Here is a 17,147-nt window from a genome sequence, read left to right on the forward strand (position 1 = left end):
TTTTAAACATACCTGCATTACACCTGCAATTTATCTGCAATGTGTATTAATGTTGTTAATGTGCTATTTCCCAGTGTTTGCAAATTCTACTTAGCAATATATTGACCTAATCATTTGCTCGGCAAATATTGATTTTAAACAGAATAGCAAACTTCCACTTGTCCAAGTTGTTATGGTCTTACTTAGCTATATCTAATATACACCGTTACATAAATGTCGGTAGTTATTATTAGGCAATATGTATCAGGAGCTTCAAAAATGAATATACGTAGGAGCATACATTTAGGGGAACTTGAATCTATGCTCCTGGCTAAAAAGGTTTATAAAAAATTTAAAAAGTAAAACTGCATATACCCGTTCATCCTCCAATGTCACTTCTACAAAATACGAAAGAAAATGGGCTCCAAAGGTTTGTGCAGAAGTTTGTTCATCACAATATTGTTTATAATTGAAAGGGAAAACAGAAATTGAAATTGTTTATAATTGAAAGGGAAAACAGAAATAAGATGTGACCATTTATAACCATGTTGTAGAAGACCATTCAGTGATGAAGGAACATTTCTTAACATATTGTAAAATGTTACTAAACTATAAGTACAGTATGATTGCAATTTTTTTTTGAAACAGGGTCTTCCTCTATCACCCAGGCTGTAGTGCAGTGGTGTGATTATTGCTCACTGCAGCCTTGAAACCCTGGGCTCCAGTGATCCTCCTGCCTCAGCCTCCCCGGTAGCTGGTACTGCAGGTGCACACCACCACAATTGGCTACTTTTTTTTTAAGAGATGGGGTCTCACTATGTTGCCTTGGCTGGTCTCAAACTCCTGGCCTCAAGCAATCCTCCTGCTTCAGCCTCCCAAAGTTCTGGGATTACAGACATGAGCCACCGTACCCAGCTGATTGCAATTTTAAAATACATACACAGACTACAGAGAAAAAGAGTCAGATACAGCAGTATCTCTCCATTTGAAGCATTTAACACAGTGCTTAGCACATAATAAGTAGCATACAAAAATTTTTAAAAAGAAGTTGCAAGTTTATATTGTAAGGGTATATCTTTTTTGCAAACTTAATTTTAAATAAAAATATAAATAAAACCAAACACACACACCCACAAGCCGTGGTCATCACTAGGTGGTAAAATTGCAGATGTCGTATTTTCTTCTTTGCATTTTTATATAGTTTCCAAAGCACTTACTTTTGTAATTTTAAAAATAATCATGTGCTATATATTTTTAAATACAGTTTAACCAATAGAAGAAAGACTGTCTACAAAACTTATGGTACAGAAAAAGAAAGAAAAAAAAATAAAAAACAAGAAAAAGAAAATTTAAAAAATAATAAAAACTTATGGTGCATCCACAGGACAGAATATTACACAGCGTCTGGTAAGAATGTTGGGCGGCTCAGCGTGCGTAACTGAAACAGAAAAAGCCCCTTAGTACCTGGTTAAGCGAAAACTTCATGGTGCACAGGGAAAGCGCTTCTCACTAATACCAGTTCTAAAGCTTTCTACATGGCACACAGGCTTCCGTGAAATGTCCTAGGAAGCAGCATTGAAAAGGTCCCCCAAGCATTAGTTAATTTCCTAAGAGAATGTATCCTTGTTTGGCTTCACTATTTACTAATAATTAAGAGCTCATACTCTGTGAAGTTACAGTAACTAATTTGTAGCTTTGTGTCAGGTGGAGATGTAAATCATTTCCGCCCAGTAGAAAAAGTAGTCTCCAAGCGTAGGGTTCACTGCCTTGTTGAATGTCAATCAGCTTTGCAGCTAACCTGGTGATCTTATTCTGATATTCTTTATTAAATTGCCTATTTAAACCACAGTTGCCCAAACGTGCTTTAAATTGGCGTTAGCCTCTTAGCAATTTCCTCATTGATTAAGGGGTTGAATAAAATATTTCATAAGTGGTCATTCTATATTTGTAAAAGAACCTTCTTTTTAAATTTGGAAATACTTTGAAATATGAACTATACACTGAAAAAAATTCAGGCTGATACTTTGAATACAGTAAGAACAGCTTTAATACACATCTTTTCTCGATCAGCACAGTTATAACATTTTAGAAAATTACTCAAGAGAAAAACTAACCAAAGGGATCACTGTATCCCTTCCATTTCTGAACTGGGTGAACAAGAGACTCTGTTTCCTGTATTATTGGACATGACAGTTGCTTCTGGTTTCCCATATTTCTAGAGTTTGACTTTGAAGAGAAAGAGTCAGTTACCTTGCAGAAGTCTGCCTCCCCGGTACAGATGAAGGGCCAAGGCGGCCTCGCACTTCTCAGCCGTGATGAGGTTTGCGATTTCAGACGGGCTTTCAAAGTCAAAGGCATCTTTCAGAATGCACACGTGTCCTGCCGCCTCTAGGTGGACCCTTTATCAAAAAAGACAGAGAAAGTACAAGATGGGCAGGGAGGGGAACATTAATATGCCACAAGTTGCTGCTCTGATTAAGATTTTAAATCAATGCCATTGATAATACTTATTTACTGCATGGCCCTTTTTAAGCAATCTGCCTTAAGGACAAGGATCGTAGTCAATGACAAGAACACTCATCCACCAGCCTCAGATACCCAGGATGAGGCCAATGGGAGGAAGGCTAATCCAGGAGGGTTTGGCAGCATTGAGACACTGGGCACACTCCCATCCTTGGTGGCACTTGCTATACTAGAAATCTCCTTCTCTATTTCCTTAATTCCACTTGTTTTTTCTTGGTTCCTTAAATGTGAATGGTACCTAAAGTTTGTTTTCAAGCCTCTGCTATTCAGTCCTTTAAAAAGACTTCACAAGTCACCTATTATCAGAGCTTCAAAAAAATATATCATGGCCTTTCCATTCTACCTGAAAAATACATATACATGTATGTGTGTGTGCATATATGTATGTGTGTGTATGTATACATACACACACATATGTATATATATTGCAGATAGAACACACACACACACACACACACACAGACAATCTTTCAAACATTTCTCTTTCTCTTCACCTTAGTTCAGTTGCTAGTAACAAATCTAAAACACACATCTGAGAAACAAAAAAGAATGTTCGGATTGGTGACAATAGCATGCACAAAATCAAAAGACAAATGAGAAACTGCGGGAGGTATTTGCAATATTTACAAAAATAAAAAGTCTCGTTTGCTTAATATATAAAGCTCTCTCATAAATCAATGAGAAAAGACTAAAAACACCATTAAAAAATTGGGGATGGGTATAAAATTGCAGTCCATGGAAAAACAAATATAACCGGGCTTTTGAATAAAGGAAATGGTTGGTGCTCAATTGCAGTCATCTTTTTTTTTTTTTTCTTCGTAGAATATCTGTAAAGATTAAAACGTCTGCCGGAGGCTTCATGAAATGAACACTCCCATGTATTATTTGTGCCAGAGCACATTGGTACAACCTTTTGGACAAGGGACACAGCAACTACTAGCAAATTTAGAGTGCACCAACCCTGTGACCACGTAACTCCACTGCTAGGGATTTATTCCTAAGATATACTCGGATGTGTGTTCAAATGCATTCACTCAAGAGTAGGCACCGCAGCTGTGTTTGAAGCAGCGAAAGAAATAAAAACCACCTCACAGTGCAAGTCGGGCGCCACTTATTAATATGTTATGGTAGATACATCCAATCATGTTCTCTGCCATTAAAAGAATGAGCAGGTCACCATGAAGTAATTTAGAAGGACCAAGATACATTGTTAATGAAAACAGAGGGAAGTGAAGGCCACTTTGTATATATACGTTGCACGTGCACAGACTATGTAGCGTGCACAGACTATCTAGAAAGATACATAAGAAATAAACAGCAATGATTATGTCTAAAGAGGAAAACCAGAGACTGAGGTGAGAGGGGGACTGTCTTCTTACCACACACCCTTTTGTGTTGTTGGATTTTTTTTTTACCATGTGCTTATATTATCTTTCATAATTGTTTGAGGTGTGTGCCTGAATGCCTGTGTGTATATACACAAATGGCAGCAGGTCTCTTCCCTGATCAAAACTCTTAAACAGCTCAGTGTAGCCAGTTTGACTATAAATTACATCAGAATGGAGCCCATATCTGTCCAGCCAAACTAATGGCTGAATGTGTCTCTAGGATGAGGTGCAAACACCTCAGCCCAGCACTCAGCAAGCTCCGCACAGCAGGAGTTCATCCCACGCCTACCACCCTTCCACCAGGACAGCTGACACATCATGCTGCCTTTGTGAGCCTCCGTGCCTGTGACTTGACACTTCCTAATGCCAGCTCTTTCCATAGAGCTCTTCTGAAGTCCCTGTTCCTATTGCAAAATTTCCATTATGCTTTGAACCTTTCTCTCCTGTAACCCTCAGCGCTGCACTTACATTAATTCGAATGACGGAGTCACATCTTACTTCGGGCTTTGGTTACAAACTCAGCACATAGATGAAAATCAAGTACACTTAAAATTACCCTTGAAAATCTCTTAAACTATCTAGACAGTCCTATAGTACAAAGGTCAAGTTCAACATAGCCATTTTTTTTTTAACTCCTACAATGAAATAGTTATTTCTCCAGTGGGACACCAGACAGATTAGCTGGCTTGCATTTCAGGGCAATATTGTATTGATACAAAGAGTAAGAATAAGAGTAAGAATAGAAGAAAGAACAGGGGAAGAACGACATCTAGAATCCTCAAGCACTGTGATCATAAAATAATCAAGTTGTCAACAGTATAGGAGCCACGGAGGAAAAAAAGACCCTCTGAAGATATGCTAGATTCAAATTCTCAAGCTCACATCCCCCCTGGGGCATAGGTGAGATCCATCACCAGACTAACACGTGCATGATCGTGTTTCTCTCTCTTATTGTTTCCTTTTTACAATGTAATTAAACATACAATGTTGCAACCTCACTATGCAAATAAAGGAAAGCCAAGGTGTGGGACCTAGGTAGGCCTATCCTATTGGAGCCCATTGTGTATCCTGACCTGACCATTTTCACCGTTAACCCTGATCCAGGCATTGTTGGTCCATGACCCACCACTTCTCTCCCCATCCTCGGGAAAGGTGATGGCACGTGACCGGCAGCAGCAGGAAGGATGCTTGTAGAAAATACCTCATATAAAAATAAGAATTCAACATGCTTCTGAGCAGAGGTGAATAACTGCTATTCCATCTCTTCTTAAAGCTCTAAGAAATGAGAAGCCAAAAAAAAAAAAAAAAAAAAAGTGTTGATAAATGGAAAAGAAAGGTTTGAATTCTACGAAAATGTTCTGGAATTAGAGAGTAGTGATGGCTGCATGACTTTACGAATACACTAAAAACCACTGACGGGTACACTTTAAAAGGGTGAATTTTATAGGATGTGAATTATATCTCTATTTTAAAAAACTGCCTGGCAAAGAAGAAGTTATCTCTTAAAGACGCCTTCCCAGGCCCTTGCTGGGGCTCAGAGAAAGATACCCCAAGATGAAGGCTTCAGAAACAGCCCCCGAAGCAAATGTTTCTCTCTGATCTTCTCCTGCCCTCTTGTCTCTGGCCCTCGGTCTCCCCCGACCCAGACTAGCCATAAAAACTGTAATCTCTCTTCCCCCCAAGGCAGGTCATGGAAACCAGACCGCTTTTCCCCAAAGCCAGCCATAAAACCTAAAAATACTACTCTAACTTACACCGGGCCTTTCTGGGTAAAAACTGGCCATAAAGAAATTATATGACCTACCTTGTTTTATTGCAGGTCATAAGACCCCCCATTCCAGAGAGGGTCCTGCCCCGCACCCAGAAGGAAGGATGCTGCAAAGAGAGGCCAAGAAGAGTCTAGACAGATGGGCCTTGCTGAGTTTCCCACTCAGTCTATTCACATTAGATCACACCCTTTGTGTCCAATCCTATTTCTACCTGGCTGCCTGTGCTGTGCGAACCTAGGCATAAAAAGGGACAGTTTCCCCTATGTTCTTGGGTCTATATTCAAAGGCTCCCATGTCACTAAACGTGTGGCCAAATAAATGTGTGTGCCTTTCCTCCTATTAATCTCCCTTGTGTCAGCTGGTTTTTAGTGAACCTTCCCAGGGCAGAGGGGAGCTGTCCCTTGGCCCCAAACCCTCTTAAACAGGGTGGGCTCCCTTTGGGCTCCCTATCATCACCCTGCCCTTCTTCACAGCAGGGATCATATCTGTCTTCCGTGCCAGGATGCTAGAGCCTTTTTCCAAATGACCAGGCTTAGCACTGAGTGGAGGTACAAACGCTCTCGGTAGCTGACTGGCGCCTGCCCCCATGGGCAGAGGGCTACATGCCACGGAAGAGGCTCGATATTTGTTAAATGAAGCTGTTAACTGACTTTCCATGCCTGTTACTTAATGTGGAAAAAAATGAAATAGTCTCTTCCCCTCCACTCAGTGTACATCCACAACTTCCTTTGACTCCTGTAAAGAAAAACTAGAAAATATGAAAACTTTTCCTCGAGCATTTTTTTTTTCTTTACAAATGCTTGGCAATCACAGAATTCAGAATGAAGACACCAAAAAGCTTCTGAGCACTAAAGGGAAAATGCCGCCTTCCATGCAGATGATTTTTGTGTTCCTTTCTTTCTCCATTTTCCAGACAGTATTGATTAGGGCTTCAGTTTGCTCTCGTTATATGAAGTGCTTCCCATCCAAATAAAAACACTGCTGCAAACTATGTTCAAGATGCGGAAAGAGAACGGTCACTGCCCACCACACAAAGTCCGGCTATCAATGCAATGACGTTTGCAATAATTTTGATGTCCACGCCCTCATCTGAGGATTGAACTGACCCTCAGAATTCTCTGCTCTGGGCCGAGGAAGCCCAAACCCTTTACTTTTTTCCGATTTCCATAACCATCTGCATGCATTTCCCCAGTACCCATGGCAGCTCTGCAGACAATACACTGGGCGTGGAACTCAGTAATTAGCAAATATCTGTTTATTATGTTTAGAACAGGGGGTCAGAAAACCGTTTCTGTATATGGTCAGAGCAAATGTCTTTGGATTTGTGGCCAGAGGGAGACAGAGGTGTCCTAACTGCTCAATTCTGCCATTGCAGAAAAAATAAAATAAAATGTTGAAAATATATGAACTCATTTGATCCTCCCAACAACCCCATGTGGCAGGTCACATCAGTATCCCCGTTACAGGTAAGAGCACAGAACCCCAAAGCAAACCTGGTCTACATCTTGCCGTTTCTAAGCAGAGGGCTTTGCAAGCACCAAAAGGCTTCCCCTGACTTCTATCCTGGATAGGTTCCCACCTACGTGTTCCCAGCGGGCCCCGTACTTCCCATACCAATGTATTCATCTAGGTGTAGCATGACTACTTATATATGGGGTGTTAATTTACAGCTACCAACTTGAGTGTGCAGGTCTGAACCCACCTCCTCTTGACTCAGACACCCTGTTCTGCTAAGCGGATGGCGTGTCCACTTGGGGGGCTCCCCAGCCCCACCCACTGCCCAGGGCCACTGGGGTCTTAAGCAGAGAATATTGGAGGAGATGCTCCGGTTCCCACTGCTCGCTGCTGATTGGCTCACAAGGACTCTCTGTCGCCATGGGAACCCCCTCCCTCCCTAGCGGGATGCCAGCATCATTTCCTCAAGGAACCTAAGCTTTCACAAGACAGAAAGTATCTTCCAGTGACTTCTGCTTCTTCCTTTCTCAGCAGTCCTTCCTGACGTAAAGGATGACAAAATCCGACACCAAAGCACAGATAGCAAATTTATAATGCTTTGTGCACAGCCAGGAAAACAGAGGACAAAATAGCCGATGGCCCTGCATTCCAGTTCAACTAAGCCAGCCCTCCCCAGGGGGCCGTGCCCTCTTGGTTGCCCTCTGCATCCCCAAGGCCTGGCACGGCACTCGGCACCAGAGGTGCATGGCAAACAGGCCAGGTGCAGGAGTAAAGGAAGAGTGAATCTGAGGACAGCAGCTGACAGTTATTTTCCTGGTTTACTTCTGAATTGGGTCAAAAGTAACGCGTGGCCTTTGGAGTGGGTGTTTGTAGATGTGGGTGTTTATAGTTCGCGTTAGAAGCCAAAGGTTAAATAACAGGTACTCATTAGGCACGAGCTGTTCTCCCCGTCACGTGTACGGGTCAGCCAGATCCGGCCTGTCTCTCTCTCTGACCCAAATTCCTAGCATTTGCCCCAGATTCACTATATTCCGTGAGCCCTGCCTTCTTCCGTTGCTCTGGTGCATCAAGCTTGCTCCCACCTCGCCCTCTGTTCTCTCCACCACCCTTGCTGGGACCACCCCCCAGATCTGAGTGGGGGCCTCTGTTTGGTCTCAGGGTCAAGGTCATCTCCTTTGCCCCACCCCAGTATCTAAAGCAGCCTCAGCCTCACCCACCACCAGCCTCCTGCTCACAGTATCTAGTACGTTTCTGAGCACCAATGGCTCTGTGGAATCACCTCCTTCACCCCTCCCTCCCCGCTGGAAGGTGAGCCCAGACCTCGGTGGCCTTCCTGGCCGCCTGGCCCAGTGAGTGGCTGGAAGGTCGCTGAATTCCATCTAAGACACACCTGTGCCTGGAAACCCCTAATTGTAAACTGTATGGTAAACTTCAGAAAACTCACGTACCCTCACTTGGTCATTTTAACTTGGGATATTGGTCATTCTCACTTACGATCTTTAGAATTGGAACACTTCTCACCCGAAAGGGACATGAAAGAGTTGGTGGAGCCTTGATGATGAGGAAACAGACCCACACAGGGGCACCGCATTGGGAAACTGCATGAAGCAAGTCAGTGTGTCAAGGGGGGGGGGGGGGGGGAAATTAGAGCTTCTCTTGGGCTTCAGGCACTAACCTCGGCGCTGCTGCGTGTCCCGACTGACCTAATGCTTTATCCAGCTCGTGCAGACCCGCAGCTGGCAGCTGGGTCTGCAGTAATGAGTCAGCCCCTCCCCGCCCGCTACACTTCCCAGGGACCAAAGACAGAGTGCACAAGCCAACCGATACAGCCCGGTAACTGCAGAGACCAGTGCCGAGACGAGCAGACAGGTACGCAGAGGAAGGATGGAGAGTGCGAGGGGAGCGGAGGCTCCTTCGGCGAGCAGGACCCAGGGGCGCTCTCATGGGTTTGCACCTGCTGGGCCCTGCGCCGGGAAATCCGTCCCCACCCGAGCGCCACTGCCCAGCCTTCGCGTCTCTGGGATTCTGCTCAGATCCCCGGCCGGGGAGGCCTTCCCGGAGCACCCTCGCACTGCTCGCCCCGCGGGCGGCCCCGCGCCCTGTCTGCCGCGCTCGCGTGCAAAGCTCAGGCAGACGAGGCCGGCGGCGCGGGGGTCTGCGGGGGACAGCGCCGCGCGCCCGGCGGATCCGACCCACCCTGCACGCGCGGGGACCCGCCCGCCTTCCCCGCGCGCCCGCGCGCCCCCGCGCCCCTGCACGGCCGTTTGGGCGCGCGGCCTGGGGCTGCCGGGCGCGCTGGGGTCCTGCCGGGCGCCCCCAGTCCCCGCGTCCCCGCACCTACCTGACGCGCTCGGCGGTGACCGCGTTCCCGGTGTGCGGCCTCAGCACCGCCAGGAACAGAAGCCGCATGCCGCCGCCCGGGCCATGGACCGCCCGCCGCCGCCCCCAGGCCCCGGGGAAGGCGCAGACGCGGACGCCGGGGGCGCCGGGGCGGCGGGCGGTGGCGCTCGGTCTATCCCGCCCGCCGCTCCCCAAGGCCGCGCCCCCGCTCGCAGGTGCCCGCGCCTGGGCGGGGAGGGGTCGAGGCGCAGGGAGGGAAGAGGGTAGGGAGGGGAGAGGGCGGGAAGGGGAAAGGGGGCGGGGAGGTGGGGAGGGGTCTGGGACAGGAGTGGTCCGGGGAACGAGAGGGGAGAGGGGACCGCGCGGCGGGGAGGGGGCGCGCGGGGCCTAGGGGGCTCGGGTTGGGGGTGGCGTGGGCCACTCTCACCCAGACCAGGATAGGGGGTGACCGTGTGTCGCTCCCCAGAGACCAGTGATAGGGTCCACTAGGGGCCTCCTCGGGCCACCATGGTGGCTGCGGGTCTGTGGAGACCCGGGGTCCACTCCCACGAGGTGCTGAGAGGGCATCTGAGCCTCACTGTGCACGACAACGTGTGCAGGGCCCTTCGTCCCCACGAAGCCTTGGATTCCACTCTAGTCATGTTCCTGGGGACGTGGCACGGTCAGTTTCGAATTCTTTCCCAGACCCAGGCAACCCTAAAACTAGCCAGAGCAGGCAAAAGTAGGGACTGTGTCTGCAGACACCTCCCCTGGGCGGTGAGGAAGAGGTCTGAGCCCAGAACCCGGGGCCCATCGCGGCGGGGCTGCTCGGCCTACGCAGCAGGCCAGGTGAGCTGGGTGGGCTGTGTGCTCCGAGCTGGGTCTCCGACAGGACGTGCTGAGTGAGGCATGTCGGGGCTGAAGGAGGCTGAAGGCAAAATACCACCTGTGTGGACTTAAAACACCCGCAACTAAGCTAAGTGCTCAGGAAGGAAAGGCAAAAGGGGTGCATTTCATTTTAAGAGGTTTTCCTGGGAAGTCACACAGCTCTGTGTCTTTGTCATATTGGCCACACGACCACTTATGGAATCCAAGGAAGCTGAGAAATACAGTGTATTAGCTGGGCACTTTGCCGCTCTGAATAAAATCGTGGCTCCTAAAGAGAAACAGCAGAATGGGTTTGAAGTGAGTCGTCTCGGCCGTAGCAATACAAGTGAATAGATGAAAGGAGAAAACCATGTGACTCTCTCCATCGGCACAATAAGGACATGCAGTCAAATTCAACACTCATTCCTGATGGCGGAAAAGAAATAAAAAAGGAAAGAAGAAAGAAAGGAGCAAGGGAGGGAGGGAAGGAGAGAAGGAGGGAGAAGAGATGGAGAGAAAGAAGGAAAGAGGAACCTAAAAATTCAGTAATGTTACCGAAAGTTCCAGTACTTGTCCCCTAGGCTGCATCAGAAGAACGAGGACAAGTGGCTTGAGGAGAAGGAAAGAGGAGTTTATTCATTTGCTGGCAAATGAGGAGGCTGGGAGACTCCCATCTCAAAGTACCAACGTCCTCTGAGCAGAAGTACAGAGCTTCTGAAGGTTCTGATTAATCCCATTGTCCCACCTTTGGCTAAAACAATCTCATGACCCCTGCCAGGATTAATCCCATCTTCTGTGACACAAAGAACAAAGGACACTCCCTCCTCTACAGCTTACGAGTAGTTGAACCAGATGCAGAACTGCTCTCCAGGGGACTTTTGAAATTTGGGGGCGTGGAAGGAAATGTGTTTTCTGAATGATTAAGGAATGCTATCAATATTTCATGACAAGGCCAGGAAGGTTTAACACCTTGCAACGTACAGAATAGCCCTGCCCAAAGAAAAATTGTTCTCCCCCAAATGCCGATAGATAGCTGCATTAGTCCGAGTTCTCCAGAGAGATAGAACCAGTAGATTTATATATAAACGTGGAGATTTAACACAAAGAAACAGCTCATGTGATCCTGGAATCTGAGAAGTCCCACTGCCGTCTGCAAGCTGGAGACCCAGGAAACCCAATGGTATAATTCAGTCCACACTCGAAGGCCTGAGAACCAAGGGAGATGAAGGTGTCAATCCCAGTGCCTGGCAGAAAAGATGAGATGAGATGTCCCAGCTTAAGCAGGGAGGCAGGGAGGAGAAAGGAAGTGAATTCCTCCTCCCTCCACCTGTTCTCCACAGGCCCTCCAAGGCCTGGAGGGGCACCTACTTTGCGGAGTCCTCTGATTCAAATGCTAATCTCACCTGGAAACACCCTCACAGACACACCCAGAAAGAATGTTTAATCTGGGCATCCCCTGGGCCAGTCACATTGACACGTAAAATAAACTATCACAATACCCCTTTCTCGCACAGTTGGGAAGTATTGGATGTGGCAAATTCTGTTTTCCAAGAGATCAGACCACTTTTCCACTTCTGGATATGAACTTCTGTGCTCCAAACTGGTCTTTCCTCAGCCCAAGGCTTCCTGGAGCAGATGTAACAAATTGCCACAAACTGAGTGGCTTAAAACAACAGAAATGTTTTTCTCTCTTACAGTTCTGGAGGACAGAAGCCTGAGGTCATGTGTCAGCTGGGCTGCGCTCCCTCTGGAGACATTAGGGCGGAATCTCTGAGTTGCTTCTTCCAGCGGCTGGTGGCTGTGGGTGTCCATTCACTTGTGGCCACATCACTCCAATCTCTGCCTCTGTGGTCACATGGCTGCCTCCCCGGCCACCCGTCAAATCTCCCTCTGCAAGCTACTTAGAAAGGCACTTAATCGTTGGATTTAGGGCACATTGGATAATCTAGGATGATTTCCAAAGCTCAAAACCTTTATCTTGATTACAGCAAAAAGCTCCTTTCCTCATAAGGTCACTGCTATGGTTTGAATGTCTGTGGCCTCTCTGAAATTCATGTGGAAAGTGACTCCGCAATACAACAGTATCCAGAGATGAGGTCTTTAGGAGGTGATTAGGCCACAAGTGCTCCATCCTCATGGATGGCATTAGTGCCATATGTCACCTAAAGAATGGCGAGGTTCATAAATTTGGAAAGGAGGGCTTTATTTCTTACATGCAGCCTGCAGGTTGTCACTCGGACAGGCTGGGAAGCGTAGCCTTCAGCCAGAAGCGGGAACCAGGCACTCTGAGGGAGAGGTAAAGGAGACAGAAATTTATGACAAGTGGCATGGCTGAATATACATATTTAACAAGCCGTAGGAGGAGTCATGAATATTTATGAAAGGAGAAACATGCGCGGGCACAATTGAGCTTCATGCCCCTTCATGGGGTCCATGTTCAAAAATGCTGGTGTCACCGTGATCCCAGGGTGAAGTTTTTAGCCCTCTGATGTCAAGAAGTGAAGCAGAGGACACAAAGGTACTCAGTGTGCACCCTTAGTGACCGGCCAGAAACACTCGGTGGTCGGTGGTCTCTTATCAGAAAGGAACGAGGTCAGTTGTGTTCAAACCACAGCAGGGAGGGGTAGTCGAGCTTGGTGGAAACCAGCAGTGGACTGAGACTTTCCAACGGGCCAGCTCTGTTCATTTACAGGTTCTGGGCATTAGGACATGGGTGTATCTTCCTTGGGGCCACCATGAAGCCCGCCACAGAGCCCCATTTCAAAAATGGCTGCATTTATGAAGAATCCCAATCACCGTGCCTGGGGCTGTCCTCCACCTTCCCTAACCCACACAGCTCTCGGTCCCCCTTTTGGTTGTCCTGACCTCACTCTGCACCATGACCACGGAGCCCACAGTCAACCGTGTCGTGACCTCCCCACCTAAGTCACTCATCCCTACAACCTCTTCTTGCCTGGGACAACGTCGTGTGGAGCAATGGGCAATGGCAGTCAATAAATGTTGAATTAAACCAAATCATTCAATGTGCACGGTCGTGTGAGATTTTATTCCTATGAGGATGCATGCCTGAGTATTTTTTTTTTTTTTAGTGGAAATCAGTGCTGCAGCAGGATTTGCTAGGCTGAAATTCACCCATGTTTGATTTTTCTGGAATACACCTGTTCCACAAGGTAAGAAATTCTGATGAGTTTTTTGGGACCCATTACGTTACCTATTCATTGCTTTAGTTTACCCATTTGTAAAGTGAGAAAAAAAAACTATAAATGATATTACAGTTAATTGGTTCATTTTGGTGAAGTCTTTTATGATTCTCTAAAGTAGGTAATATACAAGGGCACAAAGGCAAATGTGTTATTATGGAATAATGTAGAAATAATTACGGAGGAGGACAGTGATAGGACAGAAAAAGTCACAGGCGTCTCTTACGAGATTTCTCCAGATGCCTCTAACATAAGGGTCTTAAAATAAATGTAAAGCAAGATCTGTTTTTCCCTTTGATCATAGTGTTTGCTCAGACAATTTTTCCAGTTCCTAGCGCCAGGGAAAATGAAACTTTATTACCCACTCTGCATAAAAATGATAGCATTTTCAAGGGAAAGCACTGTGGGCACATTGACTTCAGAGATGATTCTGTGATAAAAATCAACATGGTATCTTTTTTTCCTGCCTTTATGATATTAATAAGAAAGGCACTCTACTTCTTTGTTTCTATCTGAGATTTTAGACTCTGTGTCATTATTTCTCCCCATAGTACTGCAACCTGCGAATGCTGTGTGTGTGTGTGTGTGTGTGTGTGTGTGAGAGAGAGAGGGAGACAGAGACAGAGCAGGGCGGGAGAGGAAATAAGAGAGAAAGAGAGAGAAAGGAGAGGGAGACAGAGATAGATCCTCATTAAAAAGAGAGAGAGAGAGAGAGAGGCATATGAAACTGTGGTTTGTGTGTCCTGGTTATGTTTCCTTTTCCTGACTTTCATGAATAACACTTGAAAGTGACCAAATGCAAAAAAAAAAAAAAAATATGTTGGTGTGAAAGTATCTAGTTCCTGCTACTGTTGCTTTAATGAACATGGTGAAGTCAACCAACAAGAAATAAGCGATCCTTCCCTTTGAGCTTTTGGCAAGAAATCAGGGCTTTGACTCCCACTGCTGTTCTGATGACTGAGCAGACCCAATTCTTGACTTTTCAGCACAAAGATGCTCATCACTGTCAAAGGCGACAGCGAGCACGGCAGCGTTTGGCGCAGCTGCAGGGATGTGTATCGCTGCTAAGGCAAGAGGAGCATCTGCAACGGAGGCTCGAGGCCCCACTCTGGGCATATCAAGAGATTCACTAAAGGGAAGGTAAGACTTCATTTGAACTGCTTCCAGTAACAACCTGTAGTTGGTAGAGGCCCATATTTATTCTTTTGACATTTTAATTTATTTTTATTAAATAAGCAAGTTACTTGTTTAACAAATTCAGATTAGCAAAACAAGACTTGTACAAAAAAAAAAAAAAATCACACAAAATCCCACTACCCTGAGATAACCAATATTAATGTTTTGGTCTCAAGTTCTTCCAGACTTTATATATAAATATAATCCTTATAATAGTCCTGTTAGCTGGAATGGACCATGATCCTAACATTGTTGTAAGCGCCGTATCGTGTTCATCCATTAATCCCCCCAAATCCTAAACCATAGGAGCTGTTGTGCTCACTGTTTCCAAGGGGAGAACCAGTGACACAGCGAGGCCTGACGCCTCCCCACGGTGACACGGGCGGTAGACACTCTCCGCCATGCTTTTGTGGCTCTGCTTATACGGACACAGTCTTTCTGTTGTTGTCGATTTTTGCTCTGTTTTGCTTTGTGTTTGTCATTTTTGCTACAAAAAAATAGGAACACTCTATACCTTTTTTCTGTAATATGCATGTTTTTACTCCATAATTGTGGCAGACAAAATTCTAGCAAGGCTTCCAGAGCGTCCACTCCTGGTGGACACACACTTACCTCCTCCTCTCCTTCTGGTTCAATGGAACACCCATCCGGAGACTTTCTTTTTGAAACATGTTCTTTCTCTCATCTCTACCTCCTTCTGGGTTGTGTAATTCTCCGGTTGCACAAGATGGTCCCTGGCAACTCCAGGTTTCTATCTTTATAATTCCAAGCTCAGCAGAAAGGAGAATGCTTCTTCCTGCTCATTCCAGAATAAGTCCTGAGATTGGCTTTGACCAAGGTGGATCCCATACCCATCTCTGAACCAATTACTTTAGCTCAATAGATGGGATTCTGCTGACTGGATGGGCTCAGGTCAAATGCCTACGCTTGGACTACAGAGTCTGGCCAGCCCTCCCTAAACCACTGGGGAAAGTGATTAAGGAAAATACAGGCGCAGTTACCAGAAAGGGGAAAGGATGCTGAACAGGTTCCCGTAAGGAGCCTGGCCATTCACTGTGCCTATTTCATTTATTGGATGTTTATCTTTTCATAAGATTCTTAAAAACTCTTTATAAAATAAGAGTATTAGTTTTGTTTTATGTATTCCAATTTTTTTTCCCGTTTGTTTGCTGTTAACTGCAATAATTATTTTTATATACATAGTTTTGGGTCTTTATGTCGTCAAATTAACTAACTTTTCCCTTTATGGCTTCTGCCTTTAGCATTAGGCTTAAGTAGGCATTCCTTTCTCTAAGATTTTACATTGGTGAATATTTTCTCCTAATGGTTTTATATTTTGGGTTTCTTTATTTTAACATTTACTTCACCTGGAATTTATGTTGGTACAAAATGTGAAGCCTGTCTTTCCCACTACATTTAATCATTTATTCCAGCAGAATTTACCGAACAATCTATCTTCACCCCCTGGATTCCAAATCCCTTTATTATTGTACACTGAGGTTTTTTTGGCTTTTATTATTATTTTTAATTGATGTATACTTGTACATAATTATGGGGTGAAGGTGATATTTTGATCATGTATAAAACGTGTGGTGATTAAATCAAGGTAGTTAGCATATCCTTCTACTCTCTGCTTCTATGAGATCAACGTTTTTAGCTTTCACATATGAGTGAGAACATGTGGTATTTATCTTTCTGTGCCTGGCTTGTTTCACTTCGTACATTGAGTTATTTTATATTTGTGCTTCAGTTCTCATCACCATCGATCTTTCCTGTAAGGCCCAACCTAAAAAAAATACACTTATTACTACCAATTATCTATTTTATGATTACAATATAGGTTAAGATTACTCATGAAAAATTATAAAAGTGGCAGTTAAAGTTGGATGTTGGGTGTGGGTGTGCATTTGTTAACATCCTGCATTTCTTGCAATAGAAGGAAGCAGAAGTTCATTTTCTTTCACTTACTCCCTCTCTGTCTTCTACCTTCCCCCTTCTCCTGGTGAATGCCCAGCTTTTGTAGATGTCTTGTGGGTTTTCAAAACACAAGAGTAAAGGCACCCATGAAGTAGAGGTCACTACTTATAAGGGTCAAATAAAATGAGTGCTTGAAAAAAGTCAAATCAAAATCCACCTTCCTGACCATATACTCTGAGATCCTCTGTAAAAATAAACCCAAGTCGTTCTGAGAGCTGAATTCATTTGTAGCTTTGGTTTGGGCTTTATAATATAAAACACGGTTCCATTCCATTGGTTGGCTGTGTTTTCCTTACTTCACTTCTTATCTTTTTTACTTCTGTCTAGATCATTTGTAGCCAGAAAGAACTGTTGCAACAGCGACTCCCTGAAATAAATAGAATTTATGACGACTCTCTGTACCCAAGGACAGGAAGAAAGATCTATGACAGGGCCCACGGCTATAATAGGGATAACCACTATCACAGTCCCTCCCCAGGGAACTGGGAAATCTG

At 45.3% G+C, this 17,147-nt stretch overlaps 1 protein-coding gene across 4 annotated transcripts in view; it reads right to left on the reverse strand.

Annotated features, from left to right (window-relative positions):
• GLT1D1 (glycosyltransferase 1 domain containing 1) overlaps window positions 1–9,617 on the reverse strand; it is a 49,736-nt gene extending 40,119 nt beyond the window's left edge. For all 4 annotated transcript variants that reach the window (XM_069496793.1, XM_069496795.1, XM_069496792.1 and 1 more), the window contains exons 1-2: window positions 9,456–9,617; window positions 2,230–2,378 (exon numbers count right to left, since the gene is read on the reverse strand). In XM_069496793.1, the coding sequence (XP_069352894.1) occupies window positions 2,230–2,378; window positions 9,456–9,523 (217 nt within the window). In that variant the 5' untranslated portion in view covers window positions 9,524–9,617. The remainder of the gene's footprint in view (window positions 1–2,229; window positions 2,379–9,455) is intronic.
• Between the last annotated feature and the right edge of the window lie 7,530 nt (window positions 9,618–17,147).

Source organism: Eulemur rufifrons, chromosome 21, assembly GCF_041146395.1.
Source record: "Eulemur rufifrons isolate Redbay chromosome 21, OSU_ERuf_1, whole genome shotgun sequence".
Classification (NCBI taxonomy): domain Eukaryota; kingdom Metazoa; phylum Chordata; class Mammalia; order Primates; family Lemuridae; genus Eulemur; species Eulemur rufifrons.